The sequence below is a fragment of the Neoarius graeffei genome, chromosome 3, assembly GCF_027579695.1.
Source record: "Neoarius graeffei isolate fNeoGra1 chromosome 3, fNeoGra1.pri, whole genome shotgun sequence".
Lineage (NCBI taxonomy): Eukaryota > Metazoa > Chordata > Actinopteri > Siluriformes > Ariidae > Neoarius > Neoarius graeffei.
This window is the reverse complement of record NC_083571.1, coordinates 106774592-106800943: the sequence shown is the minus strand read 5'-3', so window position 1 is coordinate 106800943 and position 26352 is coordinate 106774592. Positions and strand designations below refer to the sequence as shown.

The 26352-nt window shown below is 42.7% G+C and overlaps 2 protein-coding genes across 3 annotated transcripts in view; both read left to right on the top strand.

Moving 5' to 3' along the window:
• The window catches only part of LOC132882643 (uncharacterized protein DDB_G0271670-like), a gene marked incomplete at its 5' end in the record, with an annotated part of 9275 nt that extends 3097 nt beyond the window's left edge, over positions 1 to 6178 (top strand). Inside the window, one exon of the mRNA XM_060915729.1 lies at positions 6102 to 6178. Within this exon, the coding sequence (XP_060771712.1) occupies positions 6102 to 6178 (77 nt within the window). The remainder of the gene's footprint in view (positions 1 to 6101) is intronic.
• A 1977-nt stretch (positions 6179 to 8155) lies between these two features.
• Positions 8156 to 26352, top strand: part of gphnb (gephyrin b) — a 412308-nt gene continuing 394111 nt past the window's right edge. For both annotated transcript variants that reach the window (XM_060916134.1, XM_060916133.1), the window contains exon 1: positions 8156 to 8219. In XM_060916134.1, coding sequence (XP_060772117.1) covers positions 8156 to 8219 — 64 coding nt within the window. The remainder of the gene's footprint in view (positions 8220 to 26352) is intronic.

Below are 26352 nucleotides of genomic sequence, written 5' to 3'. Positions count from 1 at the left end.
GTTGCAGTTATTGCTGCACAAGGGGCTCACACCAGATACTGAAAGCAAAGGTTCACATACTTTTGCCACTCACAGATATGTAATATTGGATCATTTTCCTCAATAAATAAATGAGCAAGTATAATATTTTTGTCTCATTTGTTTAACTGGGTTCTCTTTATCTACTTTTAGGACTTGTGTGAAAATCTGATGATGTTTTAGGTCATATTTATGCAGAAATATAGAAAATTCTAAAGGGTTCACAAACTTTCAAGCACCACTGTAGTTGTTGTAGTAGTAGCGGTACTAGTATTAGCAGCAGAAGTAGTAGTAATAGCAGCAGCAGTACTAGTGGTAGCTGTAGTAGTAATAATAGTAATACTAGTATTAGCAGCAGCGGTAGTAGTACTAGTAGTAGTAGTAGTAGTAGTAGCAGCAGTCATAGTAGCAGTAGCAGTCCTAGTAGTCGTAGCAGTTCTAGTATTAGCAGCAGCAGCAGTTGTAGTAACAGTATTAGTATTAGCAGCAGCAACAGTAGTAGCCATAGTAGTAGTAGGAGGAGGAGGAGGAGCTGTACTAGTATTAGCAGTAGTAGTAGCAGTAGTAGCAGCAGTAGTAATAGTAGCAGTACTAGTAATAGCAGCAACAGTAGTAGTCATAGTAATAGTAGTAGGAGTAGAGGTAGTTGTTGTTGTAGTAGTAGCAGTACTAGTATTAGCAGCAGTAGTAGCAGCAGCAGCATTAGTAGTAGTAGTAGTACTAGTAGTAGCAGCAGCAGAAGTAGTAGTAGTAGTCGCAGCACCAGCAGTACTAGTGGTAGCTGTAGTAGTAGTAATAGTAGTACTAGTAGTAGCAGCAGCAGTAGTAGTAGTCGCAGTAGTAGTAATAGTAGTAGTAGTAGTAGTAGTAACAGCAGCACCAGTAGTATTACTCATAGTAGCAGCAGCAGTAATAGTAGTAGGAGGAGGAGTAGAAGTAGCAGTAGTAGTAGTTGTAGCAGTAGTAGTAGCAGCAGTAGTAATAGTAGTACTCGTAATAGTAGCAGCAGCAGTAGTAGTAGGAGTAGTAGTAGTAGAAGCAACAGTAGTCGTAGGAGTACTAGTAGTAGCAGCAGGAGTAGCAATTGTAGTAGTAGTAGTAGTAGTAGTAGTAGCAATAGCAGCAGTAGTAGTAGCAGTAGCCATAGCAGTTATAGTAGTCGCAACAGCAGCAGTAGTAGTAGTAGTAATAGTAGCAGTACTAGTAGTAGCAGTAGTAGCAGTAGTACTAGTATTAGAAGCAGCAGCAGAAGTAGTAGCAGTAGTAGCAGTAGTACAGTGGTATGCAAAAGTTTGGACACTCCTGGTCAAAATTGCCGTTACTGTGAACACTTAAGCAAGTTGAAGATGAAATGATCTCCAAAAGGCATAAAGTTAAAGATGACTCATTCCCTTTATATTTTAAGCAAAAACAATTTTGTATTTTCATCTTTTACATTTTCAAAATGATAAAAAAGGAAAAGGGCCCGAAGCAAAAGTTTGGGCACCCTGCATGGTTAGTACCTAGTAACACCCCCTTTGGCAAGTATCACAGCTTGTAAACACTTTTTGTAGCCAGCTAATAATCTTTCAGTTCTTACCTGGGGGATTTTCACACATTCATCCTTGCAAAAGGCTTCCAGTTCTACAAGTTTCTTGGGCTATCTTGCATGCACTGCTCTTTTGAGAACTCTCCACAGATTTTCAATGATGTTTAGGTCAGGGGACTGTGAGGGCCCGGGCAAAACCTTCAGCTTGTGCCTCTTGAGGTATTCCATTGTAGATTTTGAGGTGTGTTTTGGATCATCGTCTTATTGTAGGACCCATCCTCTTTTTAACTTCAACTTTTTTACAGATGGTGTGATGTTTGCTTCCAGAATTTGCTGGTATTTATTCGAATCCATGCTTCCCTCGACCAGTGAAATGTGCCCTGTGCCACTGGCTGCAACACAACCCCAAAGCATGATCGATCCACACCCATGCTTCAGAGTTGGAGAGGTGTTCTTTTCCTGGAATTTGGCACCCTTTTTTCTCCAAACATACCTTTGCACATTGTGTCCAAAAAGTTCTATTTTGATTTCATCAGTCCACAGGACTTGTTTCCAAAATGCATCAGGCTTATTTGGATGTTCATTTGCAAACTTCAGATGCTGAGTTTTGTGGCTAGGATGCAGGAACAGTTTTCTTCTGATGACTCTCCCATGAAGGTCATATTTGTTCAGGTGTCGCTGCATCGTAGAACAGTGCACCACCACTCCAGGGTCTGCTAAATCTTTCTGAAGGTCTTTTGCAGTCAAAAAGGGGGTTTTATTTGCCTTTCTAGCAATCCAACGAGCAGTTCTTTCAGAAAGTTTTCTTCATCTTCCAGACCTCACCTTGATCTCCACTGTTTCTGTTAACTGCCATTTCTTAATAACATTACAGCGTGAGGAAACAGCTACCTGAAAACACTTTGCTACGTTCTTGTAGCCTTCTCCTGCTTTGTGAGCATCAATTATTTTATTATTCAGAATGCGAGGGGGTTGCTTAGAGGAGCCCATGGCTGTTGATTTTAGGGACAAGTTTGAGGAGTCAGAGAATTTATACAGCTTTGAAATCTGCATCACCTGACCTTTCCTAAGGCCCCGGTCACACCACCCGAACTTTGCTGGAGTGTTCCTTGAACGGTAGGGAGGGGGGGCCGAATTTCAACAACGCTCGTCACCGCGCACAAAATGGGAAAAAAATCGAAAACACGGGCGTTGGCTTAGCGGTGCACCGCTGAAGCCGGCATTGCTTTAGCGTTGGTTTAGCGGTAGCGAGCGGTAGCGAGCGTTGGTTTAGCTGTGACACGAGCGTTGGTATAGCAGCGTTCTGCGCATGCGGGCTTTGGCTCGGCGGGGGTATAAAGTTGGTTTAGCACCAATCATAGCAAGTCTCTCAGCATCCATGGTGATACAGTTTTACTGTAACTTTGAGCAAATTCGATATAGATGAGGTCTGAACTCAACGGCAGCTCGATTCCAAATGAGCTCCTGGTCCATTTCTCCCCGTATTTATAGCCAAATTCTGGTCCCGCTCTGACACCTCTATACCAACGCCAAACCAAAGTTCATCGCCGCCATGGATAGCTGCTTCAACGCCCAACACCGTTCCAGCAACCCCGTGTCCGCTCGTAAAACGCTTACAACCGCTCCACCGAAGCTTGTGCAACGTTTAATCGCCGCCCGGGCAACGCTGGCGAAGCAGCGGTGGTCCAGCGTTCAAGATTTCTGCGTTGGCCTAGCGGACCCAAGCGTCCACGAACTTGCGTCTAGCGGTGCCAAACTTTGACTGGGCGTTGGTGGAGCGGGGGTGAACTTTGCTGGGGCGGAAAATTGCCCCCTCCTCACCGCTCGCAGTATTTTGTGCAGCTCAAAACTTTCGGAGCGGTAGGAGGGCCCCTCGAGAAACATCAGCGGTGGCTGAGCGTATACGGCGTTGCTTTAACAGGGGCCAACTTTTGTTAAACGGTGGTGAACGGTTACGAGCGGTGATGAATTTTTTTCACCGCTCCAGGAACGCTCCAGCAAAGTTCGGGCGGTGTGACCGGGGCCTAACGAAGAATTTGAAGAAGCCACAGCTCAATAAGCTAATTAAGGTCTGGAACCTTGGTAAAAGTTACCTGAGAACTCAAATGTAATGAGGTGCCCAAACTTTCGCATGGTGTTCCTTTTCTTTTTTCCCTCTCCAATTGTACAAAACAAAAATAATACACAAATCTTGCAGAAAACGCTGAAAAGAAATGCGTCGTCTTTATCTTTATGCCTTTTGATGATCAGTTCATCTTCTGCTCACTTAACTATTCACAGTAACAGACATTTTCAGTAAGGGTGCCCAAACTTTTGCATGCCACTGTAGTAGTAGTAGTAGTAGTAGTAGCAGCACCAGTAGTAGTAGTAGGAGTAGTAGTAATATTAGCAGTAGCAACAGTAGTAGCAGTAGTAGTACTAGTAGTCATAGCAGTACTAGTATTAGCAGCAGCAGCTGTAGTAGTTGTAGTACTCGTAGTGGCAGTACTAGTATTAGCAGCAGCAGCTGTAGTAGTTGTAGTAGTACTCATAGTGGCAGTACTAGTATTAGCAGCAGCAGTAGTAGTGGTAGTGGTAGTAGTACTAGCAGTACGAGTAATAGCAGCAGCAGTAGTCGTAGCAGCAGTAGTAGTCGTATTAGAAGATAATGGTGCAGCAGTCAGGACTATATAAAATTACTCGCTTAATTAATGTCACTCGTGCCACTTTGTTCATGTTTTGACACTAATTGCTTTCTGGTTTGTATATATACCCCTCATTTCCTTTCTTTTTTCATTCGTTCCATGTACTGCTGTTCGTACATTTAAATACAGAATCAGATCCCCGTATGGGATCGAAAATTTGCTATCGGAAACTGGCTTTTTGTTAGTCTATATTCCTGATTCTGTTTCGCTGTTTTATATATATATATATATATATATATATATATATATATATATACACACACACAGTGGTGCTTGAAAGTTTGTGAACCCTTTAGAATTTTCTATATTTCTGCATAAATATGACCTAAAACATCATCAGATTTTCACACAAGTCCTAAAAGTAGATAAAGAGAACCCAGTTAAACAAATGAGACAAAAATATTATACTTGCTCATTTATTTATTGAGGAAAATGATCCAATATTACATATCTGTGAGTGGCAAAAGTATATGAACCTCTAGGATTAGCAGTTAATTTGAAGGTGAAATTAGAGTCAGGTGTTTTCAATCAATGGGATGGCAATCAGGTGTGAGTGGGCACCTCGTTTTATTTAAAGAACAGGGATCTATCAAAGTCTGATCTTCACAACACATGTTTGTGGAAGTGTATCATGGCACAAACAAAGGAGATTTCTGAGGACCTCAGAAAAAGTGTTGTTGATGCTCATCAGGCTGGAAAAGGTTACAAAACCATCTCTAAAGAGTTTGGACTCCACCAATCCACAGTCAGACAGATTGTGTACAAATGGAGGAAATTCAAGACCATTGTTACCCTCCCCAGGAGTGGTCAACCAACAAAGATAACTCCAAGAGCAAGGTGTGTAATAGTTGGCAAGGTCACAAAGGACCACAGGGTAACTTCTAAGCAACTGAAGGCCTCTCTCACATTGGCTAATGTTAATGTTCATGAGTCCACCATCAGGAGAACACTGAACAACAATGGTGTGCATGGCAGGGTTGCAAGGATAAAGCCACTGCTCTCCAAAAAGAACATTGCTGCTCGTCTGCAGTTTGCTAAAGATCACGTGGACAAGCCAGAAGGCTATTGGAAAAATATTTTGTGGACGGATGAGACCAAAATAGAACTTTTTGGTTTAAATGAGAAGCATTATATTTGGAGAAAGGAAAACACTGCATTCCAGCATAAGAACCTTATCCCATCTGTGAAACATGGTGGTGGTAGTATCATGGTTTGGGCCTGTTTTGCTACATCTGGGCCAGGACGGCTTGCCATCATTGATGGAACAATGAATTCTGAATTATACCAGCAAATTCTAAAGGAAAATGTCAGGACATCCGTCCATGAACTGAATCTCAAGAGAAGGTGGGTCATGCAGCAAGACAATGACCCTAAGCACACAAGTCATTCTACCAAAGAATGGTGAAAGAAGAATAAAGTTAATGTTTTGGAATGGCCAAGTGAAAGTCCTGACCTTAATCCAATGGAAATGTTGTGGAAGGACCTGAAGTGAGCAGTTCATGTGAGGAAACCCACCAACATCCCAGAGTTGAAGCTGTTCTGTATGGAGAAATGGGCTAAAATTCCTCCAAGCCGGTGTGCAGGACTGATCAACAGTTACCAGAAACGTTTAGTTGCAGTTATTGCTGCACAAGGGGGTCACACCAGCTACTGAAAGCAAAGGTTCACATACTTTTGCCACTCACAGATATGTAATATTGGATCATATATATATATATATATATATTTAGCCATTGCTTTTGTCAGTGGCAAGTGACATATGTTTTAATTTTCACTTATCAGGCCAGAAAATTTAAATTTATGTTTTCTTAATATATATGATATTTATATACCTAATATTCCTTTCCATGAGTGTCATGCTCTTGTTCCAGGAGCCCATTTTTCATCAGGTTCCCCTGGTTCCTCAGCACCAGACCTTGCAGCCCTTGTTAGACCGGGCGATGTCTGAGCCGGTATGACTCTTGTTTTTCTGTCTCTCATTTTTTTTTTTTTTTGAGGTAGGCAGGTAGCATTAAGGGCCTTGCCTACAGGCCCTCACTGGAGTTGCTTCAACTGGGGCTTAATCCCATGACCTCCTGCACCAGAATGCACCAAGTCAAAGCTGTTGCTTTTGTAAGTGACATATGTTTCGACTTTCACTTATCAGGCCAGAAAATTCAAATTTAAACTCTCTGAATATATTTGAATTCACTATAAATACACTCTCAGAAAATAAAGTCTATTATTGTACCTTTAGCGGTTCAACAGCTTGTAACTGCGGCAGTACCCTCTGAGGTGCCCTTTATATACTGCTTGGGAACATGTATGTGCTTTTTTTGGCCCTAAAAAGGTACACATGGTTACTTTGAGGTCCAAAATGAGCCCTATGGGGTACATAAGTGTAGATTGTACCTTGGGGGACAAAAATGGACTCCTACTGTGCCCCTATTTCTGACAGTGTAAAAAAAAAATGTTGAGTGGGCAATTTTGTTGATATAGTCAGAAATATTTAATTAGAAGAATGGTTTATTTCTCACATATACATTACAGCACAGTGAAATCTTTTTCTTCACATATCTCAACTTGTGGCAGCACGGTGGTGTAGTGGTTAGCGCTGTCGCCTCACAGCAAGAAGGTCCTGGGTTCGAGCCCCGGGGCCGGCGAGGGCCTTTCTGTGTGGAGTTTGCATGTTGTCCGCGTGGGTTTCCTCCGGGTGCTCCGGTTTCCCCCAAAGACATGCAGGTTAGGTTAACTGGTGACTCTAAATTGACAGTGAGTGTGAATGGTTGTCTATGTGTCAGCCCTGTGATGACCTGGTGACTTGTCCAGGGTGTACCCCGCCTTTCGCCCGTAGTCAGCTGGGATAGGCTCCAGCTTGCCTGCGACCCTGTAGAAGGATAAAGCGGCTACAGATAATGAGATGAGATGAGACATTACAGCACAATGAAATCCTTTTCTTCACATATCTCAACTTGTGGCGGCACGGTGGTGTAGTGGTTAACAAGAAGGTCCGGGTTCGAGCCCCGTGGCCGGCGACGGCCTTTCTGTGCGGAGTTTGCATGTTCTCCCCATGTCCGCGTGGGTTTCCTCCGGGTGCTCCAGTCCAAAGACATGCAGGTTAGGCTAACTGGTGACTCTAAATTGACCGTAGGTGTGAATGTGAGTGTGAATGGTTGTCTGTGTCGATGTGTCAGCCCTGTGATGACCTGGCGACTTGTCCAGGGTGTACCCCGCCTTTCGCCCATAGTCAGCTGGGATAGGCTCCAGCTTGCCTGCGACCCTGTAGAACAGGATAAAGCGGCTAGAGATAATGAGATGAGATCTCAACTTGTTAGGAAGTTGGGGTCAGACTGATGGTCAGCCATGATACAGTGCACCTGGAGCAGAGAGGGTTAAGGGCCTTGCTCAAGGACCCACCAGTAGCAGCGTGGCTGTGGTGGGGTTCGAACGGCAATCCTGAGCCTTAACCAGTGAGCCTCCACTGCCTATTTTATTGCGCCTGCTTACACGTAATTGCGTCATATCGCAAGACCTTCTGGGTAAGTTCCACTCCTTCAGTCTTCAATCACGTTGATTCAGTCCCTGGAGCCTCCAAGGGTTCTTCTAACAAACTTCACCTGAGCTGATAAATTAATGGAGCGGTCCCCTAAGAGGACTCGTTGGAATGCAGCCGATCTCTCTCTCTCTCTCTCTCTCTCTCATCTAATGGTCACCTCCCTGTCAAATCTTCACTCCAGCCGAAGTCGCTGAATCTTCGATCGGCTACTCTCCCCTGCCCTCCACCCCCACCACACACACACACACACACACACCACATCCCCCCCCCCACCACCACCATCCTCCAACCCCGCCCCCCCTTTCTCCGAGCTCCAGGCTCCGCCCCTTTCCCGAGTTCGGTGCGCTCGACACTCGGGGTCTGCGCGCGGAGTTCTCAGCGCTGGTAACCATGGCGTCGGACGGGATGATCTTAACGAACCACGACCACCAGATCCGGGTCGGTGTCCTCACAGGTAAATATGCGCTTTTCGTTATATCTCTTTTATTTCATTTTTAGGTGAAGGAGAGATGTGAGCGTCTGTGATGCGGGTTTTTTTTTTTTTGGAGGAGGGGGGGTTGCAGCGGTTTATCCAGCGGTGTCACATCTGTCAGCGTTGCGCCCCTTGGTGATTTAAAGCCCTCTGTTTTCCTCATACAATTTCATTCAACTTAGGCGGAAAAACGAGAATATTTAATAATAATAATAATAATAATAATAATAATAATCCTATAAGCGGCTGTAGTGTGGAGTCTGGTATGGGATACAGTGTGATATATTGCTATGGCAAATATCTTCATTTCTTATGGGTTAAAATATATATGGTGTATGTGAATAAGGCTTTTTTTTTTTTGGATTGTCACAAACCTGAGATATGTGCTCGCTGGAAAAAAAAAAAAAAACGTGCTGCTGAATTGCAAGAGCTGATTGCATCTGCTCAGGAAACAGGTGCGGGTTTCCCTGCATCACGCATTCATTCCAGCTGCCTGGTGATAAATAGATATGGGATGATTTGTGATTTGTGAATGACAAGCGACCCAAGCCTCCAAATGCTTTAGTGATGCTTGAGTGCTTGTGGTGTATTAGGGGATTTGGATGTGCTGTGTGGAAAGCAGGTAGCGACAAAGCCTTTTCTCCTGTGTATAGATAAATAAATAAGCCGTATCCGTCGTGTTGATGGTGAACGGCGGGGTTGTGATGCTGAGGATGCTGATGCTGAGGATGCTGATGCTGAGGATGCTGCTGGTAGTGGTGGTGGTCGATATCTCAGACTCACAGCAGAGCTTTAAAATGGCCACCGCGGTTCTTCTGCCTCCTCTCACCAAGCCTGATATTATCGGCATTTTGCTCCTCCGAGAAGCCGGTTTTTTGGTGAAGGTGGTGATGTGTAGCGATGGAGAAGATGAGGGAAACCCCGCTCCCCCCATCACCGTCACCTCCACCCCCTATAGAGGCGCGGAGGGGGTGGAGGAGAGAGAGAGAGAGAGAGAGAGAGAGAAGCCGTGACACGCAGCAACTGGCTTTTGATGGTTCCTGCTCCTGTTCTGTAAAGTACAATTCTAAGCGCGTGCGTGGAATCCTGGCACTAGAACACACAGGGTGTGGGTTCGAGCAGTTAGAACGCCAGGATGTGTTAGGCTACGTCACGACCGGAAAAGGGTTCCAGCATCTCCAGTCCGTTGGCCAGAATGAATCCCAGATAGCCTATGCTGTACCCACTGTTTCATTTTCACATATTAGTATTATTATTATTATTTCCCTTAAAACATTGGCCCATCAGCACATCTATAGTTAATATCTGGCCTATACCCAGAAGTGCATAGCAGCAATGATCTACTTCCTGTAATCTCCCTAACACTGGAGACACGACTGGACCCTCCTCAGCGCAAAGCATTTCGGTCTCCTTCATACCTTTATAATTTTCTGTCTTTTTTTTTTGCATATTTGGACTGCCCTGTTCAATTCAGACCACTGATTTTCAGCAGATGGCAAATGCAATTTTTTTTTTTTTTGTGTGTGTGTGTGTGTCTGCAACTTTTCGGATGCATATTTTGTTGAAAGATTAATCTGGAGTCGCATTATAATCTCCTAACAGAAGCAGGGTTTGGGCCAAAATATCCTGGGACAAAGCGGAATTTATGTGCCATCGTTTGTCACAAGAGTCTCTGGACCTCTAACTTCAAAGCTTATGTAGAAAACGATCCCCTACCGTATTTTACAGTGGGTTTTGGGGGCCTTTCCTTGTGTCCAGTCGCAATTTTCCACAATATTTGTAGAGGCTGTGTTTGATTTTGGTTTCTACTGAGCACAAACCCCGATTCAAATTGTGAACATAATGACACTCGATAAAGTTTAATCCTGGTTTTGTCTATTTGTTTGTTTGTTTGGGGGGATGCTGTCAAGAAAGGCTTCTGTCTTACAACTCCTCCAAAAAATCTTTTTTTGAGATAGATAGATAGATAGATAGATAGATAGATAGATAGATAGATAGATAGATAGATAGATAGATAGATAGATAGATAGATATGCATCATATAACTGATTTTTGGCACATGAGTAGTAGGCATTTATTCAACACTGTCAGAAATAGGGGTACAGTAGGAGTCCATTTCTATCCTCCAAGGTACAGTCTATACTAATGTACCCCCAGGGGTCATTATTGGACCTCAAGGTAACTAGGTGTACCTTTATAGGGCCAAAAAGGTACATGTTCCCAAGCAAAGAGTACAAATAAGTACCTTAGAGCAGGAGCTCTCAACCTTTTCCGCTTTGAGGCCCACCTATTCATACTTGTAACGAGTCGGGGCCCATTAAAAAAAAAAATCCCCAATTATTTTGGCTTATCTGTTCTATTAGAATCTAATAATCTACTGTAAAGTGTTTTAATGGGATGCAACATCACTACCTGTTACAGATGGGAGTCCAGGAATTAAATAAATGCAATAAAAACAAACTGTTTTTAATTGTAGGTATTGTATTTAAAACTGTATGGATGTGCCAGAAGCCAACATAAAACCATGCATGCAGGGCATTCTCAGTCAAAAGGGATTAATGATCCAAAAGTGGAGTCTGGTCCATTGACGCAAGAACTTATTGCCATGTTTGTGTTCAGCAAACAAGCAGGTTATTAAAATCAAGAAGTATATTCAAAAGAAGTGGATATAGAAACCACTCAATGGGATTAGATCCTTACACGCTGACAAAGAAGGATTTTTCGTACAAGTTGGAAAATTATCCATCCGTTGAGTTTCCCAACATCTCAAACTACCTGGTGCTGCAGACATCGTTCTACACGGACAAATAGATGAAAACCTGGAAGAGCATGGAGGCGTACAACTTTTTATATGTGGCTGGGTTAAAGATCTGGGGATCAGGACGCTACAAGATAGACAGCAGTAGACGGACTGAAGTGCAGGAAGAGTGTTTATTAGCAGGCGTGATATTTACAAAAACAAAACAAAAAGCAGAATATTTCAACAGCGTTATAAATATGGCTAGAAACAAACGTGACAGTGATAATGCTTCCCAAAGCCTCTGTGAAAACAGCATCCTTATCTGTTGATTGCGCTCAAATCAGTACCAGGTCTTTTCCATAACAATTGTGTCCCAAGTGCGCACACAACGCACTCTGAGTGCATGCAGCCGCTTGAGCTCAAGCGTGCAAAGGTGCGACAGTCAAGTGTTCACCTATTGTATGACCACAACTTTTAGCTCGCGTGTATATCGCCACCAAGAAGAAGCTTTTATTTGTCGCATGCACACTCGGGCACAGTGAAATTCATCCTCTGCATTTAACCCATCCAAAGCAGTGAACACACGCACACACACCCAGAGCAGTGGGCAGCCATACTACAGTGCCTGGGGAGCAGTTAGAGGTTAGGTACTTTGCTCAAGGGCACTTCAGCCCAAGGCCACCCCATGTTAACCTAACTGCATGTCTTTGAACTAGGGCGGCATGGTAGTGTAGTGGTTAGCGCTGTCGCCTCACAGCAAGAAGGTCTGGGTTTGAACCCCATGGCCGGCGAGGGCCTTTCTGTGCGGAGTTTGCATGTTCTCCCCGTGTCCGCGTGGGTTTCCTCCGGGTGCTCCGGTTTCCCCCACAGTCCAAAGACATGCAGGTTAGGTTAACTGGAGACTCTAAATTGACCATAGGTGTGAATGTGAGTGTGAATGGTTGTCTGTGTCTATGTGTCAGCCCTGTGATGACCTGGCGACTTGTCCAGGATGTACCCCGCCTTTCGCCCGTAGTCAGCTGGGATAGGCTCCAGCTTGCCTGCGACCCTGTAGAACAGGATAAAGCGGCTAGAGATAATGAGATGAGTTGTCTTTGAACTGTGGGGGAAACCAGAGCACCCGGAGGAAACCCACGGAGAGAACATGCAAACTCCACACAGAAAGACCCTTGGTCAGCCACTGGGCTCGAACCCAAAACCTTCTTGCTGTGAGGTGACAGTACTAACTACTACACCACCGTGTGGCCCAAAATGCCTTATTTTCATTGATAACAAAGCATTGCGAACTGTAGTGTGCTGTCAGATGCAACCCAGCAACTGTACCTTATTACGAGTAAAATTTAACTTCAACTTGGAAAAACTTTGTGGCCCACTAGATGGCACTTTGGGCTGCGGCCTTAGAGGGTACTGCCCCAGTGACAAGCCATTGTATCCCTAAAGGTACAGTAATGTACTTTATTTCTGAGAGTGAACCCAATCACACACACAGTGTGAGCAGGTACAAAGGCTCCACCTCCTTCACTGAGACTGACAGGTCCAGAGTTTCCACACCTTCTACATTGGAACTGGTAGGCAGGGAATTATGAACAGGGAGAAGTCAAGTGTTGGAGTGACTATATGTAATTAGTCATAAAAGTAAATGGTGTGACTTTTTACCGATGGACAGGAACCTTCTCAACCAACCCAAACTCTGGACCTGTCAGTCTCAGTGAAGGAGGTGGAGCCTTTGTACCTGCTCACACTGTGTGTGTGATTGGATTCACTCTCAGAAATAAAGTACATTACTGTACCTTTAGGGATACAATGGCTTGTCACTGGGGCATCCATCCATTATCTCATCTCATCTCATTATCTCTAGCCGCTTTATCCTTCTACAGGGTCGCAGGCAAGCTGGAGCCTATCTCAGCTGACTACGGGCGAAAGGCGGGGTACACCCTGGACAAGTCGCCAGGTCATCACAGGGCTGACACATAGACACAGACAACCATTCACACTCACATTCACACCTACGGTCAATTTAGAGTCACCAGTTAACCTAACCTGCATGTCTTTGGACTGTGGGGGAAACCGGAGCACCCGGAGGAAACCCACGCGGACACGGGGAGAACATGCAAACTCCACACAGAAAGGCCCTCGCCGGCCCCGGGGCTCGAACCCAGGACCTTCTTGCTGTGAGGTGACAGCGCTAACCACTACACCACCGTGCCGCCCCCATCCATTATCTGTAGCCACTTATCCTGTTCTGCAGGGTCACAGGCAAGCTGGAGCCTATCCCAGCTGACTATGGGTGAGAGGTGGGGCACACCCTGGACAAGTCGCCCGGTTATCAAACAAACAACCATTTACATTCACATTCATGCCTACAGTCAATTTAGAGCCACCAATTAGCCGAATCTGCATGTCTTTGGACTGTGGGGGAAACCGGAGCACCCAGAGGAAACCCACGCAGACACAGGGAGAACATGCAAACTCCACACTGAAAGGCCCTCGCCGGCTGCTGGGCTGGAACCCAGAACCTTCTTGCTGTGAGGCAACAGTGCTAACCACTACACCACTGTGCCGCCCCCAATCAAACCAATTCCACTATATTTAAAGTTCAAATTTTCTAATAGCTGGTGTTTTTTCCACAACCCAGGTACCATGACTTATTGATCACTTGCCTCGAGTTGCACCTTCTTGGCCATCAGAGATCTGTATATGTAATTAATTACACACACACACACACACACACACACACACACACACACACACCAGTCCCATACTCATACCCAGGCGTCATGCTTGTCTTGTAACAGATTGGTCGTGCGGTGGTGTGGCTTTGACATTTGATCCAGGCACTGCCCAATATTTATCACGGGGTGTCTCTTCGCCATTGTGACGAATGACTGTGACCATTTTACACACACACACACACACACACACACACACACACACACACACACAATGTGTAGACAGTGTGGGGTGAGGTAAATAGAGACGGCAGGGTAAATAGAAGGAGGAGAGAGATATCACAAAGTAAATTGGTCTTTCGTTGTCGTCTGACCTTTTAGAAATCTCTGCTTGGTCTCTCTCTCTTTCTCTCTCTCTCTCGCACACATACACACATGCAAACAGACGCACAAATGCTGCCAGAACAAATTTCACTGCTCAACCAACATACTGAATTTTCAGAAATGATATGTATTCAAAGGCATAAAACTCACATTAGAATGTGTACTATCTACACACGTTCCAATTTTAGCCATGTATTTCCTAAACTAAAGCTAAACGATCCACCAGAGACCGCGGGAGATCTCTTACCACAAGTGGTTGATTATATGGATTGTTGCGGGACTACAAGGTGAAGAGGTCGTCTGACTCGGTTGTTTTGGACCTGCTATCATGGAGCTTAAAGAAGCAGAGAAAAGTTGTTTCCAGAAATATTTGATTATAGGCATTGAAAATCAAGAATCGATACAAAATGGAGTCACCTCAATTTTTCCACACAGATTTAAAGTCTGTGATCAAAATGGCACACTACACATACTCGTACTACACATACTAAACCCAACCAAAAGACGTATACAGTGCATGGTGTGTGAACATCAATATTTTAGAGAATATATAACCAAATCAGAGCAAATTTCCAAGTCTGTTCTCAGACCTAGCTTTCTGCTAAAAAGCATCCCACAATGCAAGGCTGTCATTTTGGTTTTTCAAAATAAAAGCCAGATAACTGCAATGAAGCAGCAGAGGAAGACAACTGTAGCATCAGTATGGGGTCATCAAAAGTAACGGAATTTGATTTTTTTTAATCATTGTCCCAATTTTCTCCCTTATTTAGTCATGGCTAATTCCCACCCACCCACCAGACAGGTCTTACCTATCACACGACAGCTACCAACCAAGGAGGGTAAAGGCGATCACATGTTTTCTCCAAGGCAGGTGACACCAGCTGACTGCATCTTTTCAAACTGCTGCTTATTCAATGTTAGGGGCTGTGGTGACATCAGGATTCAAGCTAGCGATCTCCGGATGATACGGCAAAAGTGACTGAGTTCTAACTTAAAGTATTAACCTATGCAATAGCAGTGTGCACTGGTATTTCAATATACTGTAACACCTCTTAGTAGTCTGGAAGTATTTACAGTGTCTTGCAAAAGCATTCATCCTCCTTGGTGTTTGTCCTGTTTTGTCACATTACAAGCTGGAATTAAAATGGATTTACAATTCCAGCTGCAAGTCTCTTGGGGTATGTCTCTATTAGCTTAGCACATCTAGCCACTGGGATTTTTGCCCGTTCCTCAAGGTAAAACTGCTCCAACTCCTTCAAGTTAGATGGGTTGTGTTGGTGGACAGTAATCTTCAAGTTATGCAACAGATTCTCAATTGGATTGAGGTCTGGGCTTTGATTAGGCCATTCCAAAACATTTAAATGTTTCCCTTTTAACCACTCCAGTGTAGCTTTAGCAGGATGTTTAGGGTCATTGCCCTACTGGAACGTGAACCTTCATCCCAGTCTCAAACCTCTGGCCGACCCAAACAGGTTTTCTTCCAGAATTGCCCTGCATTTAGTGTCATCCATCTTTCCTTCAGTCCTGACCAGCTTTCTTGTCCCTGCAGATGATAAACATCCCCACAGCATGATGCTGCCACCACCATGCTTCACCGTAGGAATGGTGTTCTCAAGGTGTTGGGTTTGCGCCACACATGGCATTTCCCATGATGGCCAAAAAGATTAATTTAATCTCATTTGACCAGAGAATCTTCTTCCATGTGCTCGGGGAGTCTGCCACATGCTGTTGGGCAAACTCCAAATGTGTTTTCTTAAGCAGTGGCTTTTTTCTGGCCACTCTAACATAAAGCCCCACTCTGTGGAGTGTATGGCTTAAAGTGGTCCTCTGGACAGATACTCCCATCTCCGCTGTGGATCTTTGCAGCTCCTTCAGTGTTATCTTTGGTGTCTTTGTTGCATCTCTGATTAATGCCCTCCTTGCCCGGTCTGTGAGTTTTGGTGGGCGGCCTTCTCTTGTCAGGTTTGTAGTGCTGACATTTTCTTTCCATTTTGCTATAATGGATTTAATGGTGCTCCCTGGGATATTCAAAGTTGGGGATATTTTTTTTATAACCCAACCCTGAGCTATACTTCTCCACAACTTTGTCTCTGACCTGTTTGGAGGCTCCTTGGTTTCCATGTTGCTTGCTTAGTAGTGTAGCAGAGTCAGGGTCCTTCCAGAACAGGTTGATTTATACAGACATCATGTGACAGATCATGTGACACTTTGATTGCACACAGGTGGATCTTATTCAACTAATTATGTGACTTATGAAGTGAAGTGGTTGGACCAGCTCTTATTTAGGGGTTTCATGTGAAAGGGGGGTGAATACCTATGCACACTCCAGATTTCTGTTTTTTTTTCATCTTAATTATTGTTTGTGTCACAATAAAACAACAATTTTCACCTTTAAAGTGGTAGGCATGTTGTGTAAATCAAATGGTACTCACCCTCCAAAAATCCATTTTAATTCCAGCTTGTAATGCAACAGAACAGGACCAGCACCAAGGGGGATGAATACTTTTGCAAGACACTGTATGATTTTAGATTCTTAAAAGTAGCCACTGTTTACCTTGATGACGCTTTGCATACTATTGTTTTGTTGAATACTTGATTCTGATTGGTTAATTGTTAGGGTTATATAAGTATTATTCTTATTATTCTTATAAGTATTATTATTAAAATGTAGATCATCTGTTATTTCCATATAATGGACCTTTGCTCTGTGCCACGTCATTAGTGGACGAAAATCAACATTAAATAATTTTTAAATCATTATTTTGTGTCAGATTATTGATTTCTTTAATAGGTAGCCATGTAATAAGCAGGATAATGTACAGCAACCCAGTTATTATCGCAAAATAAATCCCTTCAGGGTGATTCAAGACCCATCCACTTCGCTTCAGGGTTTTGCATCACCCTGTTGGGGTTTAATTTGGAATAATGTCTGGATCTCTGTACGTTATCTCTTATTTAATAGTTCTCCAGATGGGATGGCTACTTTTTAAAGTGACTCGTGCATGGTGATTGGGTTTATGCCCTGTGGGTTCTGAAGGACATTTACTATACAGTACCTGTCAAAAGTTTGGACATGCCTACTCATTTCTAGGGTTTTCTGTATTATGACTATTTTCTACATTGTAAAACAATACTGAAGACATCAAAACTATGAAATAACATATGGAACATATATGAAATTATGTAGTAAGCAAAGAAAGTGTGAACAAAAAAAAATGTGTTTGATATTTTAGATAATTCAAAGTAGCCAGCGTTTACCTTGATGATGCTTTGCACACTATTGGCATTATCTTAACCAGCTTCATGAGGTAGTCACCTGGAATGCTTTTCAATTAAAGCTAGACTGCCTTTCGAGTTCACAAAATCAGTGAAATTTAGTTCCCTCTGAAATTTGGTCATTGTGATATATGTTTATTTCTGTAATATCTAAAAAAAATATCAGGCCATTCTGTGGCTGGAAAGTTATTTAATTTGAGGGGATTAAAGCAAATAATGTGCATGAAATCTCTCGCTTCATGCAGTCAAGCAGACAGAGGAAGTCTGTGTGTGTGCACATGTGCAGGTTTACCTTTGAGCGTGCACTGACAGTTCCATCATTCTATTGCTAAATGAACAGCTGATCACACCAAGGTGCTCGGTGAGTGCCAATATTTATTAATTTGGTCCTGCGTTTCCTTTCCTTTGTATATAACATAACGCCTTTTCTTCTTCTCGCTTTCCGTTACTGTAGTCGGTCTTTCATGTTTCATTCGCACACTCACGTCCTCCATTTTTCTCTCCTGTTTCAAATTTGTATCCCACAATGCCTTGCGTGAACGGGGAAAGCCCACCACGTCATGCATGACATAGTATCTTGAATTGGGTCACGGTGGAGAATTTAGGACCACATGGCCCTAAATTCATTAGTTGTTCTATTTTTTAAAAACTACTAAAATTGGAAGTCTGTGATTCAAATTCAGTCCACTAAACAAAATAACTGGGTGTCGGGGAAAATTCTTTTAATGACCTACACTTGAAAAATCTGAAAGGCAGTATACCTTTAACAGGTGCCTCGTCAAAAGTTAATTAATGCAATTTCTTGCCTCCTTAATGCATTTGAGATCAAACAGTAAATAATAAATCATAAAAAGACAGTCAATAGCCCTGTTACACAACTGTACTAATCCATATTATGTCAAGAACTGATGAAGTAAGTAAAGAGAAACGACATCCATCATTACTTTCAGAGATGAAGTGCCTTTTAATTAATAAAAATAAAGAAAAAACACTGAATTCGAAGGTGTGTCCAAACTTTTGACTGTTCCTGTACGCTAGTCTGGCTAACGCGACTTCAAAGCTCTGCGAGCATTTGGTCTGGCAATTGATATTAAGCCCAACCGTTTCCCAAAGGCGTGGTTGACCCGCCTCCCTGAAATGCCTCAGTTTGCTACTGGTCGAAGCCAGAAAAGGCTGTGACGAAGCTTAAACCAATCACATCACTCTTTCCTCTGACGTATGTGACGCGACGGAAACTGCTTGAGTAACAGGAAGAAGATAAATACCTCCAGGGCTGCTCTTTGCTCCGTTTTCAATGAGAACTTCCCGTTGAATGCTTTCAATACAGCATCTACCGCTGTGTCAAAGGCTTGCCGCTGCTCCATGTTCGTAATGTTTCTAGTGAATGAAGCGCTTCCGGCATAGATTCTGTAAACAATCTATGGTTTCCGGTCGTAGTTCTACTACGTCACTGCCTTGAACACGCCTCTACCCAGGGCCGTTGGAGATGCTCAAAGTTGATTGGCTCCCGATTTTTCGGGAGCTTGGAAGAGCTGGAGATAGCTTGCCTTGCCAGACTAAGCTCACAACAGGCCCTCGTGTTGCGTCACGCTTAGGATGGGCGGGCCCAGGCTACCTGTACGCCCTTTTTGCTTCATATTTAAGTGTGAATTAAGTCTTGTATACCACACTAGCAGTATTTTCTATGTCATTAAAATATTATTTCGACTCAAAATCCAAAAGTTTTGAGTCCAAAATACTTGGCAGGGACTTTTTTTTTTTTACTTCTCGGCACTCATTGGGTTTATTCCTACTGCCAATTCGCCATGCTCTTGACTCCCAGCAAATAAGTATATACTAATAATCAGCTATGCAATGTCACAATATTGTTATCATGGACACTTGCAGATATTGTCATTATCCTTCATTCCTTTTGGAAGATGGCCACTGATGTAGGCAGCATTTTTTGGACAGCGTTCGTGCTCCCAGTATAAAGACTCAGGAGCTAAGTTAATAAATGCTACATTTGTGAATTCATTAAAGCATGTCTTTTTCACATGGCTGCAGCAATACAGAACATGTTTTATTGTTTATTATTTAAAATACTTTGTATGTGTGATTTTTGAAGGGCACGAACCTTTTATATTCACCTAAAGTATTAATGAGGGGATGGTGGACCTCCCCATAATCCTCCATGTTATTCTTCCTGGTTGAAACATGGTTGTGTAAAGAACAGTAGATGATGGGTGTGCTGTTATATCATTGATGCAGTGGTCTAATGTCGCCTGATGCAAAGCAGAGTTACTATTACCACCTCAACGTTGATTATTTAAATAATATTGGCAGGCTGGACGGCACGGTGGTGTAGTGGTTAGCACTGTCGCCTCACAGCAAGAAGGTCCGGGTTCGAGCCCCGTGGCCGGCGAGGGCCTTTCTGTGCGGCGTTTGCATGTTCTCCCCGTGTCTGCGTGGGTTTCCTCCGGGTGCTCCGGTTTCCCCCACAGTCCAAAGACATGCAGGTTAGGTTAACTGGTGACTCTAAATTGACCGTAGGTGTGAATGTGAGTGTGAATGGTTGTCTGTGTCTACGTGTCAGCCCTGTGATGACCTGGCGACTTGTCCAGGGTGTACCCCGCCTTTCGCCTGTAGTCAGCTGGGATAGGCTCCAGCTTGCCTGCGACCCTGTAGAAGGATAAAGCAGCTAGAGATGATGAGATGAGATGAGATGAGATGAGATATTGGCAGGCTTTGAGTGGTATATCAGATATATTCCATTCAGCTAGCATGATACTGAACGGGTCATAGATGAGTAGCTGAATGGAATATATCTGATGGACCACGAAAAAAGCCAGCCAATATTATTATTATTATTATTATTATTATACATACAAGCCCTGTGATGACCTGGCGACTTGTCCAGGGTGTACTCTGCCTTTCGCCTGTAGTCAGCTGGGATAGGCTCCAGCTTGCCTGCAACCCTGTAGAACAGGATAAAGCGGCTAGAGATAATGAGATGAGAGATGAGATTATACATACACACTCTATTCATATCAGCATTCTCAAAGGCCACTGCTAGTTTACCCGTGACTCAGTGCTGTTAGCACGGCAGTGCAGTCACCTTCCAGCTGGTGTAGCGTTCATCAGTAGTGTTAACGAATGTGAATAAAGCAGTCAAGCCAGTGCTATCGAGAGCAAGTAGCACAGGCTAACGACCAAGAAACTAAGATTTCTGTCTCCAGACTCTTCTTCCATGCTGCACGCTCACTACAATATTTTTCACTCATACTTAAGTAGTCAAATCCCTGTGTAATTTACCTAGTTACTTTTAAAATCAACATCGACAACTACACACAGCAGAGCAACCTGGCAGCCAAAATTCTCTCAAAATCTTCCATTTTTAACGAACCAAACCTCACGGCCATGTTTGTTTAAATACATTGTCATAGTCGCTCGCTAGCGCAGAAATTTTATGTCTCTGATGTGTCTCTTTTCCAGTTTTTCGATGTTTGTTGGTATGTTTTTCTCTTGTAAATATGCATGAAGAATATATAGTGAAGTTTTTGTCGCCTTTTGGGTGTTCAGTGTGTCTTTCTCCTTCCTGGTGAACACAGAAATGATTGTGTGCATGCACAGAAGAAAAGTTTCTCACTGGATATTCGCATCAGCTCCGACATGTGACGTCATGTTGTCTTGACAACCATGCAAAATTGTAAACCATATTCAGAGCTCATTTTCCATTGGGTAGAGTGGCGTAATAGACGTAGGATAAGCGATATGCTAACATCATGCTATCAAATCAAATGAATGAAACCCGCTAGAAGGGAATAGAATACATGTTTTTATTCCATGGAAAAAGTGTCCTGTATGTATAATAATTAAATAATAGTGGCTGGCTTTGAGTGGTATATCAGATATATTCCATTCAGCTAGCATGATACTGAATGAGTCGAAGATGAGTAGCTGAATGGAATATATCTGATATACCATGAATAAAGCCAGCCAATATTATTATTATTATTATTATTATTATTATTATTATTATACATACACATTCAATGGAACGATTATAGATTTTACAAAAAGTTAAGAACAGCAGTGTAACTTACCAATATTGAATGCTGATTCTGATCGAATGTAATTCAGTGTTCTGTCAATCCAATGTACTGTACAAAGTCAAAGTTCTAACAATAAAAATGGTACAAGTCCAAAAAGCCTGAACACCAACCCAACTTATATACAAGCTATATCCAGGTTGACAGTTCAAGTTCAAAGTTACTTTTGGTCGGAGTTCACTGTTACACTGCAGTTGTTCAAAACAAAAGGGCTTTGCTGGGTGAAGTCCATGAGTGAAGTCCTCTTGTAAAAGTTTCCGTCACTTTTCCTCACCTCCAAGTAGAACTTTGACAATATTTCCGCTATTGCTCTCTTTTCCAGTTTTTTGATGTCTGTTAGTATGTTTTTCTCTTGTAAATATGCGTGAAGAATATCTAGTGAAGTTTTGATAGCCTTTTGGGTGTTCAGCGCGTCTTTCTCTTTAAATCTTCCGCTTTTAATGAAGCAGACGTCGCCGCCATGTTTGAGAACAAACTATCACAGTCTCTCACTAGTGCCAAAGTTTTGCATCTCCGACGTGTCTCTTTTCCAGTTTTTCAATGTCTGTTGGTATGTTTTTCTCTTGTAAATATGCGTGAAGAATATAGAATCAAGTTTTGGTAGACTTTGGGATGTTCAGCGCATCTTTAGTTTCAGTTTTCAGTTTATTTATTTAGTGCTTAAACCTAGCACTGGATTAAGCCTGTCTTCTCTCTTTCCCGGCCAACAAAGAAATGATTCTGTGCATGCGCAACAGAAAAGTTTTGTCATTGGATCTTCGCATGAGCTCCATTGTGTGATGTCATGTTGTCTTGACAACGTGCAATATTATAACAATTGCAACATCCTTTGACCTGGACTGACACTATGATGTACTAACTAATTGTACATGCAACAGTATCGGGTATGTCAATAATACATGTAGGGCTCATCCTGATTGTGTTCTACCACACCGTAATAATTATCCTGGTGCTAAATTAGCATTAAACTGGTACTGGTACTGCGGTAATAGATCTGATCAATTGTAAAGGTTCCCAGAGCCGGAACGGTCAACCTCTCGAGATCAATGCCTTCGTGCCACCTGCAGAATTCTGGGGCGAAAAAACACCGCAAAAAACAGACCAGAAAAAAAAAAACAGAGATTGGTTTCACCGTCGTTTATTCACAGTCTTTTCACCAAAGATACAGCATCCAAAAAAACCTTTTATAACATCCAAAGAACTGTTTATCTTTCTACAAGGCAGCTGTGTTTGTGTGTTGTGTCTGTCGTGTATATGTGTGTGTGTGCATGAATGTGTGTGTGTGTGCATGAATGTGTGTGTGTGTATGTGTGAATGTGTGTGTGTATGTGTGTATGTGTGTGTGAGTGAAACCTTGGATCAATCATAAGCAAAATATCCTGTATATATTTAATATCAACGGATGTTCTTAACTCAGCATTTACGTACGACAAAGCGCGAGATGTTTTTTTACGACAATTTTAAACAAAGACACTATGTTTAGTCTGGCAAAAAAGTGTCTTCTCCACTGGACGAAGGTCAAGTTACACAGGAATAGTTTAAAATCACTGTTATAGTATATGTAATAGTCTAAAATAATAAAGGATCTTAAAAAGCTCTAAAATATTAAAATCATAAAGTCTTAACACATGAATTACCTTGTACAGCAATAAGGCTAATATAAATCTATAAAACTATAAAACTAACATGAATCACTTAATGCAGCTTTAAATCTAACATTCAATCATTTCAATTTCAAATTCAACACTGAAGAGACTGGTTAAATCTAACAATCCTAAATCACGTGTAGCTATAAAACTAACTTAAATCATGGCTTTAAATCTAACAACAATATTGCATGCTCATTCTCCATTGGGAAGAGTGGCGTAATGCATGGAGGATAAGTGATATGATAACAATATTGCATGCCATCAATAAACCCACTAGAAAGCAATAGAATACATGTTTTTATTCCCTGGAAAAAGTGTCCTGTATGTATAATAATTGTCTATAACAGTGCGGTTTTATAATATTTTATTCCTCTTACCATAACAATTTGCCAGTGATACATTTCGTACGTTTTATCAGTTGACAATTAAATGTTGTCTTCGATGAAACAAGGTACATCCTGTTAGCATTATAGTAGCTATAAAGTGTAGTTTCCTTACTTGTCTATCTTTGTTTCTGTCTTGAAGTTAATAAGACATGTGCAAAGTTCTCTGAAGACTCCCATGTGACTGGAACAGTATTGATACTGGAGACGGCTTCCACAGAGATTCGATAGCTAGGCGTTTTTTGTTGTTAAATAACACCGCATGGGCGGCACGGTGGTGTAGTGGTTAGCGCTGTCGCCTCACAGCAAGAAGGTCTGGGTTCGAGCTCCGGGGCCGGCGAGGGCCTTTCTGTGTGGAGTTTGCATGTTCTCCCAGTGTCCGCGTGGGTTTCCTCCGGGTGCTCCGGTTTCCCCCACAGTCCAAAGACATGCAGGTTAGGTTAACTGGTGACTCTAAATTGACCGTAGGTGTGAATGTGAGTGTGAATGGTTGTCTGTGTCTATGTGTCAGCCCTGTGATGACCTGGCGACTTGTCCAGGGTGTACCCCGCCTTTCGCCCGTAGTCAGCTGGGATAGGCTCCAGCTTGCTTGCGACCCTGTAGAAGGATAAAGCGGCTACAGATAATGAGATGAGATGAGATTCTGTGGCAGGTATAGAGATTATAAGGATATGAGTGATGTGTGTCATGACTGTGTCATCCGAGTCATACCGTCAGAGCCATGAGCCCACGAAAGGCTGAGGCTTTGCGTCTCCACCTCCCTTTCTGTCTTTCCCAATGGCCACAGGGTCACGTGACGCTACACATACTTTTCTTCGGGACTGAAGGGAGCTTTGGTTGGCATGGCAACTCTCAGTCCAATTGGTTTTTGGAGCTTGACGTGCATGCAGCGGCTCGACGAACGAGAGTGTCGCTCCGTCTTTGGCGGATGGATGTGGTCATCCTGGATGCAGAAATGAAGTGTGTGTGTGTGTGTGTGTGTGTGTGTGTGTGTGTGTGTGTGTGTGTGTGTGTGTGTGTGTGTGATATAAATGAGAAACAAGCAGATGGAGGATCTGCTTTAAGTGTTTTGTAAGATGTGTAGTGATCCTGTGTTTGAAAAGCAGTATTAGATTTCATATCCTCATATTCCTGCTGTGTTTTACCATAAGGTAGAGTAACACTGTGGCACAAGTAGGTATGCACCAAAAAAATCCATTGCACAATACATCATAACATTCATTACACACAATCGTTTTCCCAGAGGCTATAAAACAGGATTCTATTTGGAAGGAGTCTTCCTGGGTCGGGAGCATGTTTGAGCAGTGTTTGCCCCCCTTGAGGTATTGTGTCCTATTAGGGAGACAGTACAAGGTTCCTGAGAAAGACCCTTAATTTCAATATCTTTGAATCAGTATTTTGGATCATTTTGATTTCTAAAATTAGCTTTAGTCATTTTAGTTTTAGTTTGAGATCAAGATCTGCTTCCACAGCAAAGCAGGAACAGGAACATGGATCTAAAATGGATCTTATTCCCACCACAAAGTCTCAAAATTCAACTTGGATCACGAGCGAGTGAAGAAGCTCATGCGATCAAACGAAAGCAAAGCATGTGCATGTCATTGTTGAGTGCTTTGTGTGTTCACAATTCACAGCGCCTCATGCTCTCTGAAAATAAGCATGCTTGCTAACACTGTTCCATGTCCTCAGGTCAGCTGCCCTTACACTTTCTATTCATGATTCTATTTCAACTCCAAAGGAGATCAGTGCAGATGACGAATTGGCATGAATCTTGAGTATTTTTTTTCTACGTTGATGAACTTCATTGGATGCTTTTAACTGAAATGTCTCATCTCATCTCATCTCATCTCATCTCACCTCATCTCATTATCTCTAGCCACTTTATCCTGTTCTACAGGGTCGCAGGCAAGCTGGAGCCTATCCCAGCTGACTACGGGCGAAAGGCGGGGTACACCCTGGACAAGTCGCCAGGTCATCACAGGGCTAACTGAAATGTTTAAAAAAAAAAGTGCATAGGAGCCTATTTAAACCTAGACGACCTTTTGATTTCATAAAATCACTGAAATTAGGAGTAGTACTGACACACACACACACACACACACACACACACACACACACACACGGACATCTCCATATACACATTATTCCTCACTGTTAATTTTGGTTTTTCACTTAATTTTAAATTCGATGTTGTGTTTGAATTCTGTTTTTTTGTGTAGTTGTATTGTGATTATTTTGTATAATTGTATTGTACATGAATTTAAAAAAAAAAAATCAATGAAATTTAGTTCTCTCTGAAATTTGGTCATTGTGATATATGTTTATTTCTGTAATATCTCACAAAATATCAGGCCATTCTATGGCTGGAAAGTTATTTAATTTGAGGGGATTAAAGCAAATAATGTGCATGAAATCGCTCGCTTCGCGCAGTCAAGCAGACAGAGGAAGTCCGTGTGCGCATGTGCAGGTTTACGGCAGCTGGCATCCACAGTGTTGCATTACTGCCATCTACAGGTTTACCTTTGAGCGTGCACTGACAGTTCCATCATTCTGTCGCTAAACGAACAGCTGATCACACCGAGGTGCTCGCTGACCGCCGATATTTATTAGTTTGGTCCCGCGTTTCCTTTCCTTCGTATATAACATAACGTCTTTTCTTCTCGCTTTCTATTACTGTAGTCGGTCTTTCATGTTTCATTCGCACACTCACGTCCTCCATTTTTCTCTCCTGTTTCAATTTGTATCCCACAATGCCTTGCGCGAACAGGGAAAGCCCACCACGTCATACATGACGTAGTATCTTGAATGAGGTCACGGTGAAGCAGGAAAAAATAGCCGAGCCACGTGGAGAGAAATTCATTAATTGTTCTCTTGGAAAAAAACTAATAAAATTGGAAGTCTGTGTTTCTAATGATAGATACAG